Below are 10,372 nucleotides of genomic sequence, written 5' to 3' on the forward strand. Positions count from 1 at the left end.
GAATACTTGATGGATGTTGGCCACGCGACCATCGGAGATCTCATTCCACTTGGCTACTCGTTCGTTATATGTAGAATATTTTTTGTCCAGCCGGCAGATACAGTACATTAGGTCGTACGAAGTGAAAGATATCGGCAGATTACAAGTGCATCGCGGATAAGTCGCTAATAATTAAGGGAGAAATCAGACTTCCATAAGAGTCCCGATCGGATCCTGGGATAATTCGAAATTTGCCTGGGGACTGCGCTATCGGACTCCCATGGGTCGTAAGAGCGTGCTGTACCACCATGAACAAATTCTATGGGGATGGTTGATGGTTATCTCGGATATCCGTGGAAATTGAAAAACAAGGCGGGTCTCCACGAGAGTCTCGATCGTTAATAAATAGAAATACGATAGTCTGGTTCTGTTGGTGGCATTAATTGTGGCTATCGAAAATATAAATACCGATTGCTACGCTGCGATAACAGAATTTTTTGATGGGACACCTTTCTTTTTCTTTCTTGCAATCTTGTCATTTCCTCAAGGAACGAATATATCGTTATCGTTGCGTTATCGCTTCTATGTATATCCGTCGTACCGAGTTGACAATTAAAATCTATCGTTGCGATTAGTCGCACTGTTGATTTTATGTTTTGTCCGTCCTATTGCCGTGGTTAATGTGTTTTTAGTTCTAGAATACGACACCAGGGTGATGAGGATACCAATCGAATATTGATCTCACGCATATATCGAAGCGGTTCAAAGGTTATGCCTGATGATAAGCCAGCTGGCTAAGGATTGTCCATTGGTCTTCTATATTGAGTAATCAAGCATAATGCTTTCGTGTGTGGTATATGCTCTATTTACGCGATGCATGGTAGGTTTACTAATGACGTCCCACGGGACCATAATGGTGGTACGTAGAAGAGTTGCGTGCGGGTATATATATATATATATATATATATATATATTGAATATTCGTAAAACAACGATAGGAATGTGTTGAAGATAAAAATTTGTAATAAAAAAAAAAAAATTTGGAAATTATTCAAAAATATTTAATGCACCCAGAGTAAATAGAAGAAGGTAATTCCAAAAGGGGGTTGGAAATACGAGGTCCGTTCAATTAGGCCAGTCGTAAAACTTGCATAATCAACAAACAACCCCGAAGAACCCTTGGAGGCTTTAAAATGGCGCTCGTTTCGTAAGGGAGGATCAGACGTTAAGGTTAATCAGTTGGTAGGTTTATTAATACGGGAATATTTAACGAGTCACTATATCATCCACTTGTCATGGTTGACGATTTATATTTTTATATGAATTACGACGAAAGTCACTAGGGCTTTATATTAATATATGAATATATGGATAAATCATACATTATAGGTCATTATTATAATTACACGTGAGTATCCTCGCGTGGACTTTATCGGCGCACTATCATTGATGATCGACACGCACGGCACTTATAATTCAGCGAACGATGCTAGATACCAGCCACACTGCAAATTTGATAGGAGAACAAAAGGCAGAAGCAAAAAGGAGAGGAATTTTGAGAAAAAAAATTGTCTAATTTTCATTATACGAAAAACAGAAAATTTATTCGTTACCGTATCTCCAGGGTGTATAAATTTCACCAACCCTTTTCTCTTATACGTAAACAACAGCAAAGACAAAAGCAGATACCAACGGAGATCGGTCTGGCAAATGTCAAGAGCACAAAAATCCAATCAGTCTCGCGTGGCATCTGCCAAACTTACAAAAGTCACTAGAACCCCCAGCATTTCCCTTTAGGTCCTACGAACTTCTAATCAAGGGATGCGTGTACCTATTAGAGGGTCGGTTATTGTGCGTAGGTGGATTCTAGGGGGAGCTGCTTAAGGGTGACTTTGTCCGGTACGTCACTTGTCACTTCCGGTTACGTTTTGTATTTTCAACATGAGCCTGCTTCGTCACAAAAAATATTGCCCAAATTTTGAAAATTTCCAACCCCCATTCACTGTGAGAATAACAATATCGTAAAGATCAGAAAGTATAGTAAAAAAATTTTTCAAAATTTCGTCACAATTTTTTTTATAAAATAATTGTTTCTCAATTCAATTTTCTTGATCGTCATCGGTCAGTAGTTTCTGTATTACTCGAGTGTCCATACAGTACATCCTGTAGATCGTCATCGAGCAGAGTCAGAGCGTAGAACGTTAATCGTTAAATTTAACTGTATTATCTCTTGGATCGCGCATCTGCCGTATTTTCGGTGAATCATTCATGGTACGCAGGATAGGCGCATAGTATCGTATAGTAGTCTACGTATATAGTAATGCATAGTAGATGATAGTAGAAGCGGACGTCAGTGTTCGCTCTACATTATGGCTTCCATGAGTCCATGGGTGGTTCCGGGATATTGCCTTCCCCGTGGCCGAGTTCAGCTGCGCTTGTTACCTTTTACCACGTCTGAAACCATACGGCCTGTAATTACGAGGTTTTGCGGTCCCGTAACGATGATTTGCCGTTCGACGATAATTAACGATAGCCCCCAGACTTTTTAATCACTGCCGTGTATGCACCACGTGATTTCTTAAAGTACAAAGAAGTTAAACGTGGAGTATACACGGGTATATTCTTTTTTTAAATATTAATCATATTTTCCATGGATTTCATATTATACGTATATATATATTTTTTTTACGCTCGGTCACGAATAATCGATATCCTTTGTAAAGCGCAGTACGAACCGTATCTGTTTTCTCTAGAGAATATATACGTACGAAGCGATATGTATTTTTGCGTGAGTCCGCGAGTTTTGTTTGCCAGCCGGCGGCTCCTTTTATAGGGTTGTTTGATCTTATTATATCACTCGTCGAAATTTAAACACTTTGCCCTTGTGGTTGTTTGTCCTTTAGAGAGAGCAAACGAGAGGGAGAGAGAGAGAGAGAGAACAAAATTGAATTGGGACTCCTAGCTTATACGCGTTATAACCGCCATGACTTTTGCATAACTACCGTGAAAATGTTCTCTTTCAATTTCATCCGTATATCCCTCGTCTTGCGTTTTGGCGTCAGATCTTTCGGAAGAAAAAGAGCAAATTTTCGCTGCTATTTTTTTTATTTGCACAATTATTCTTTTCCTCGCCAAGAATCTATTTAACGTATACGATACCGGATATGACCATTCATCCCAATGGGATGTCCAGTAGGGATTTTGAACCTGTCAATATTTGCATGTGGGAATAAGGGATGAAACAATTTTTTTTTCCAAGATATTCTACCCCAGGCACATCTTGACGGAAACTTTCGAGAAATGTCCGCCGCTCTTATCGCGCTTGAAGAGATCGTCGAGTGGGCCGCAAAATAAACTGATTCGTTAACCACATTACACAGGGCCGTGTATGAGCCTAACCAAACATTGACATGTTCAATCATTTCGATCCCTCCTCACGAGCGCACCAGCAGCAGCAGCAGCAGCAGCAGCGGCACACAGGCGCACCAGTGACGATCATGCGTTCGCCATCTGGCGCAGCATGAGCCACCAAGGGGTAGAAATTGAAATGAAAACAGGACCCTAAAGCCCTCACCCATACACTCATCTGGGTATATGAAACAAGCCCTTCTAGCCTGCACTCGGTTAGAAGGGGTGCCAATGAGGGCTATTAGTCCACGATATGTTTTTCCTTCCTACAGATTTACGATGACTTTGCTCGGCGAGTGACGATAGTCGGTGTCCAGTTGGAAGAAAAAAAAAAGTGATTAATTGGCAATTGATTAATTTAAGGGATGAAAGTATTAGGATAATTAACCACAGACGCACTTGTATTTGGAAAACGTGACTGATGGAAGAATGCGAGAAATTTTTATTTTTGTTATAAAAAAGAATTTTCAAATTAATAATTTTGAATTTTTTCATTATCAGTCAATTACGTTGCAGGTACTACCCTTTTATCGTGCGATAAGGTGATGCTTTTATGGGGTTTAACTTTTTTTTTTTTAATCTCTTTTATGAATTCTTATTTCGTTCTTTTTGGTTTGCCAAAAAAATCGTAAGGCGACTCTGAACTTTCCATTGTTATCCCACGTTGAGCCTTGTAATAAGGGCTGTTCTAATTATAATCATTGTCGTGATTATTATTAATCCTCGTATAATAACGAGGACCGCAGTAACCGGAAGCCCAAAGAATTCCCTATGGAATCTATCGGGCTTCGGGATTCATCCGTATCAACAGAAAACCATACACGGTTGGCTAATGCCCGATGATTAGGAAGAAGGGAAGCGATTGAAGTACGAAGGGTGCTTTAGCGTGGGCAGCCCTTAGCTTTTGACCAGAGCAGGAACCCTTTTCATTTTTCTCATCAACGACTAATCTCAAATTATGAAAAGAAAAGCCAACGAGACCAATAAGCACGTAACACTTATTATCATCGTGTATGACGTTGATCTAACCCTTACGTCTCCAACTGACATAGGGGTTGAGATACGAAGATCCTGCGGGCCAAGTAAACAAACATCAATCCTCGATACGCGATTTCAAAAAGCGCGCCAGTGCGTGAGAAAGCTCAGGATAAGTCGATTACCAACGGTGACACGAGTCTTTAGAAATTTGTTACCCCATACGGGTTATATACTAGTGGCAAGTGGTGTGAAAGTATTAAACCATAGGTACCACCCAGTGTTACTATATATTTTTTCCCGTTAAAAAAGCACAAGAATAGGGGTAGTATCCTTCAAGTAATATCACCAATAGATAACACTCGAAAGATATTTAACGGTACAATAGTCGTGTTGTACGTATCTAGGAAGTCCGTCGCGTGGCGCCTCGTGCCCAGCGGACGTCACGGTTTTGTCCCATTTAGCACCTTTCACCAACGGGTCTCTACAATGCCGTATTACTATGTTTAAAAGTAAGGGCGTACCCACAACCAGCCAAAAATATAAGCGCAAGCGTTACAGCGTGGTACGAGCCATCGTAGAACGAGGAACGAATTTCGCTTTTGTGAGCGTTAATAGAACAGAATCCTATAAGCGTCTCCACCTACTCTTTTGGAGGTTAGGCGGGTTTCATAGTTCGATCGGACCCGGAGATCCCTGGGAACTGGGCTAAAGGGCGCGCTTTCACAATGCGGCGACATAAATATACACGGCAGACGAATCTGGACGGTGCGCAACAAACGTATTCTCTAGCTCGTCTCAATTCAGTGGAGTCGCCATGGGAGCGGCCATTGTTGTTTGCTCTCGACTATTTTCAACGACAATAGGCCAGAGGTCAACCGGATGTAAACGTGAAAAACGATTAAACGGCATGACGGAAGTCTTTTTCCTAGGTTATTCATATCTTTTGTATATCCCTTTTCAGTGTTCCTTTAGTTCGTATGTAAGTCCGGCTTTACTCTCTGACGTATATATCTACTTGTCCGAGGGATGATTGGGACTGTAACGTGTCCATTTGGGTTAGGAAAGCGACCTCGATTAGTGCTGGTTTCGAGGGCGATGAAGTCCTGTCAGCGAGCCTCGTGCTGGAAACTTGGCAATTCACGGGTTTACTGTCTGTACTGGTGATTCTCGTACTTGGGACCAGTCAACCAGCCACCCGCAAAGCCAGCGAGCCGCCCGAGCAAACGCATCTCTGTGCCTCTGAAGCAACCCTCGCTATCGCACACACGTAGAAACGAGAGAAAGGGCCAGAAGAGAAAGAAGCCCGGGCAATTATCTTAATGGAGTTGCGGACACCGGTAGACGATATCGATTCGTAGTGTAAAGCCGAGTTTCTATGTACTATCAGGACGGCCGCAGAGTATGTAACGTCGACGAATAACAAAGTCATCCGAACTCATTGTCTCTGTACAAATATCCTTCAACGTAACTTCTATACCATAAACGATAACATATTAATATTGACGATTAAGTGAGAGTCATCAATCAAAATTATCAATGAAAAATAGCATCGAATGAAAAAAAAATAATTATTTTCAAAATCAGTCTTAGTGATTTTTGGAAAAATTATCATAACATCCAACGAAAAGTACATGGGGTGTTTTTCGAAAAAAAAAGGAACTAACAAAAATCAAGGCAAACGACTGGCGTATCGATACGAAACCGTACAACGGTAATCTCTCTTTTACGCAAGATTTCTCAATTCGTCCTATCCCTGATAAAGGGTTGACATTTACACAGAAGATACTTCCTGATAATAACTAGCTGTTTCTCCCTAAGCGTTTAATTTTCCTTTCATCGAAGAACACAGAAGTCGCGGAGTGGCAGTAAACTTGACGTCTGGGGACAATATTGTACCTACACAAAGTCATTGTTGTTTTACAGCACGTGGAATAAAGCGAGTGACGTATAACAAAGTGTACGTGGATGACGTGTAGATACTGCAATTCCGAGTGAACGTCGGATAGGCAACCCGTCGTTTGATATTTCTGCGCACTTATGTGGACGGGGTCTAACGATTCCACGTGATCTGCGGGCCAATTAATTCCAATTATCGAGAGGCGACGTGAGACGCGGCAAATCAAGCGTCCAGCGTGGAATGAACAATCCACTCATCAGGGTCCACGTGTCGCGCACGTGGCAGAGTGTGTCGGACACAACTGGTGCTCCAAGTTTCGTGGCACCATGTGGCCATTTGTAATGCGTATGAAAATTCTTACCAACCTATCGAGTTGACTGTACCTTTTTCATAATTTTTTTTACAGTCCTACAGTATTTTTGTGCTATTCATTGAATCTAAAAAAAACGACCATGATTTTCCCAATGATATTAAAAATAACATTTAAAAAGGACCGAGGTTCTTTGAATAATTTTTTTCTTACAAAGTATTTTGAATTAGAAATTTAAATTAGGCTCGATTCCGATAGGATCTTGGTAATGCGAAACTCGATGGGCGCATTTTGAAATATTGTCATTAAGTCAAATTGCCCGCATCACTTGATGATTCCACTGTGAAGTTTCAAGTGGGGTATGAGATACTGTATAATGTGTATCTTAAAAGGTAACACTGCCTATTGTAACAGTCAAGTGCAGTTGACCAACTGGCGATTTAGTTGAAGTACCATTTGGCATAGTGCACGTCATAGGACATGTTTCGCCTGATGAAATGATAGTAGATAGAAGGAGCGTCGAGAGATAAATAAATAAATAAATAAAATAAAAATATAAAACTCACGTTTCTCCTCGATCGGAGAACGGCTCGGCGTATCCCGGTCTCGTTCTAAAACAAAAGTGAAAAATAAAGTTTTAACGGAATTAAAGAAAAAAAATGAAAAACAAAGTCACGTAGGTGCAAGATAGCAAAGCAAAGGGACCCTCCCAACCCTCTCTCTCTCACGAGTAAAGCATGCCGGAAGTGAAGTATCTAGAGAAAGGAAATAAAAAAAAAAAATAAGAAAACTCGCGACAGGGATTTACCTCAAGTGCAGCAGTTGCAACCGATACCCCTTCACGGTGCACCATACACAGACCATAGACCCCCTTCACTCCCCTTGACAAATAAATCCCATAAACAATTCATTTGACTCACCCAACCACATTCGTCGATAACACAAGGAAGTACAAAAAAAAAAATTGGCATGCCTTAAAAATAGCAAAATAAAATCTGCAGGTAGAATTTCGCATTAAAAAAATTTTTTACAGTAGAATAATTTAATCACAGTAAAAAAATCTGAAGGCTAATCCCCCAGTGCGATATCACAAGATGCCTATGATCTGATTATATCATAAGATTTTATCAACGTAAAAGCTTTTTGCTGTTGCGGATCTTACGATATCGTATTTACGCAATTGTTTGTCTCCTTTTCTCTCTCTCGCGCTCGAAGTCGTGAACAAATTAAACGTAATTGCGTACGGATTCGCACGAACGTTCAAACTCCCGTTTAGTTCCCATCAAGAGGCACTTAATCCAACCAAGCTTTACAATGGAGCGTGCACTGTAACAGTTCTGCATAATGCTCGGCGCGGTATGATTATGTTGGGCAAACAGGAGCTGGTCCGGCGGGCACGTGCCGTCCAAGTGAACACCGGTTGGAACCGCGAACCCGCCCCAAATATCAACCCTCTATGAAACAGAAAACAACCCTGGGCATGTTCCCACGTGGGCTACGAGGTTTGCCGTTTCGGATTACGGGATGACAAGAAAATATAAGTAGTCGGTATACCCATGTTGTGTATATGCTTGTATAACATGTATTACAGACATTCTTGTTAAAAGTGTTCATTCCCGAAGAATTAGTACAGCGGGATACGGGTAATACGAAGCGAAGGGAACGAGTGAAAAATGATTTAAGTAAAATTACGAAATCCTTTTTTTTACATATATTAACAATATTCATAACGATTTAGTTCGATGGTCTCGAATGTAAACTTCGTATTCGCTATCTGTCAACTGTAACCCCGAACCGATCACGGGTATGTCGGTTCAGGTCAGCTGTGATAAAATCGCATTTATCTGAGACTTTATGATGAAATACCCAGGCCGAAATGCGATACAGATAATAAACGTCGCGCCCATCGAATGGACCAGCCTGTATTAAGATTTAAAACGAGACGGCCTTTACGATCGGTGTGTTGAAAAGCATCTTTACTTTTTTTTTTATTTAACATGTATATCTGTATATTTACAAATGGCGTCGACCTCGGGTCTCGCTCACTTTGATTTCTCTCGATACGTCGGCAAGTGAACTAGAATAACTTTTATTTCTTAATTCCTTAAGACCGATAAGCATTCATTTGGATATTTGAGTTTTCGACGAATCTCCCCTAATCTTATCAAACCGTACGACATAACTGCTGTCGGTCAAACAATAACGTAGCTGATTATCGGGGTGTGCCGGAAACTCCCGATTGGGCTAAAAATAATATTTAGATCGACGTGAATTTTGGCAATGCGAAACGGAGCGGTATGGTCGAAGAGTACTTATGATAAGAAAAAAAAAAATGTTCGACCACCAATACTCAAATTTAGTCAAATTATTTCTATAATACTTTCTCAGTAGCCACTTTAATATATTACCATTGGGAGCTGATAAGAGTCTCAGTATAGAAAATTGACGCGTGATTATCAAAACACGAAATACGAACGAAGCATTACGAATGCGAAACGAAAAAAATTTGTCCAAACGATTAGGAACGTCTGTATGTTTTGAAAAATTCCAAAAAAATTCTAATATTCTCAAACTTAATCTCTCAGCATTCCATCGTCGAATCCGTCGATTTACTCGGAGCGCCACTAAGAATTCCAAAATTCATGATAATATTCCCAACCCCTATTTTGAACCCTTGTTCAAATAATCTTTTTTATTTCTCAAATGATTCTCACGAATATCGACCCTGTGACCTTTGATAGATTGATAATCTTGCAAACAGAAAAAAAACCATAAGAAAACAGATCACGCATCCCTGGTGATCGATCAAACCTCAAATTCAAAAAGGTCAATCCGGAAGTTACCGGGCCAAAGAGAAGATGGCCGATGTCACTTCACACGGTAAAAAAATGATAATACCATAATGCCCCCGGGTGGTGGAGGGGATGGAGCATGTGAGTGCCATATACAAGAAGCAAGACCTCGTGCTGTAACTCGATACACCACATCCAGTAACCATACTCAGGTCGCGTGTCGTCGTCGCTCGCCCAAGTATTTCCCATACGAGTGGACGAACCGTAATGCTTTTCCATGGTGGCTACGGGTGTTTCGTTACTTGTGTTTTCGAATGCCCATCGCTTTTGGCTTAATTCTCATGGGATTCCTAGAAATAAAGGAAAGCAGAGATATCGGCCATACGTCAACCGCACGCTCAGCGAACCGACCAAGACCATTTAACGATGTTACTCCACGCATGTGTCAAAGGGGAGCGCGAAAATATTACCAGACTACTTTCCAAGTAGTTTTCGAAACTCATTACTCTTCCGGATACGTGGTACCAAATCTCCTGCAAAGTTCCCTACAAGTGCTTTAACTAGTATATGAAAGTTTATTGAGTGGCTTTGTTTATCATTATGATTTATTACTAAGCAAAGTGTCAATTAGAGGTTCGTTACATTTTATGTTTTTTTTTTTCAATAGGCAATATAACGCGTTCTCCTATATTTAGCTGAGTGTATTATTTTTTTTTTAATGGGTTCTTATCGGGACACAGACTCCTCGGGTGAACGAAAGAGGGAAATTTAGAAAGTCAGAAATTGTTGAATTAGTAAATGGTTGACGATGAGAAGAAAATCTTACGAACTTAAGCGGCTCTTTCTTTATGCCTCTCCATAGTCAATTGGGAGTGATTCAAATTGCGCGCGCATTATCGGAATACTGCTAAGACCGTTTTCATGGGCTTTTCAGGTCGAGAGACTCTTTCGTGACAAAAGTACCAATCCTTGGCTTCGTCTTTATCTTCATTTTCATTCCCACCCCCC

General features: G+C 40.6%; 1 protein-coding gene across 4 annotated transcripts in view; it reads right to left on the reverse strand.

Annotated features, from left to right (window-relative positions):
• Window positions 1–10,372, reverse strand: part of LOC107266535 (LIM/homeobox protein Lhx3) — a 27,363-nt gene that overhangs the window by 13,585 nt on the left and 3,406 nt on the right. For 2 of the 4 annotated variants that reach the window (XM_015737142.2, XM_015737141.2), the window contains exon 2: window positions 7,139–7,183. The exons of the other annotated variants lie outside the window; for them this stretch is intronic. In XM_015737142.2, coding sequence (XP_015592628.1) covers window positions 7,139–7,183 — 45 coding nt within the window. The remainder of the gene's footprint in view (window positions 1–7,138; window positions 7,184–10,372) is intronic. 4 annotated transcript variants of the gene reach the window in all.

This window comes from Cephus cinctus, unplaced genomic scaffold (assembly GCF_000341935.2).
Source record: "Cephus cinctus unplaced genomic scaffold, Ccin1 Ccin1_scaffold0325, whole genome shotgun sequence".
Lineage (NCBI taxonomy): Eukaryota > Metazoa > Arthropoda > Insecta > Hymenoptera > Cephidae > Cephus > Cephus cinctus.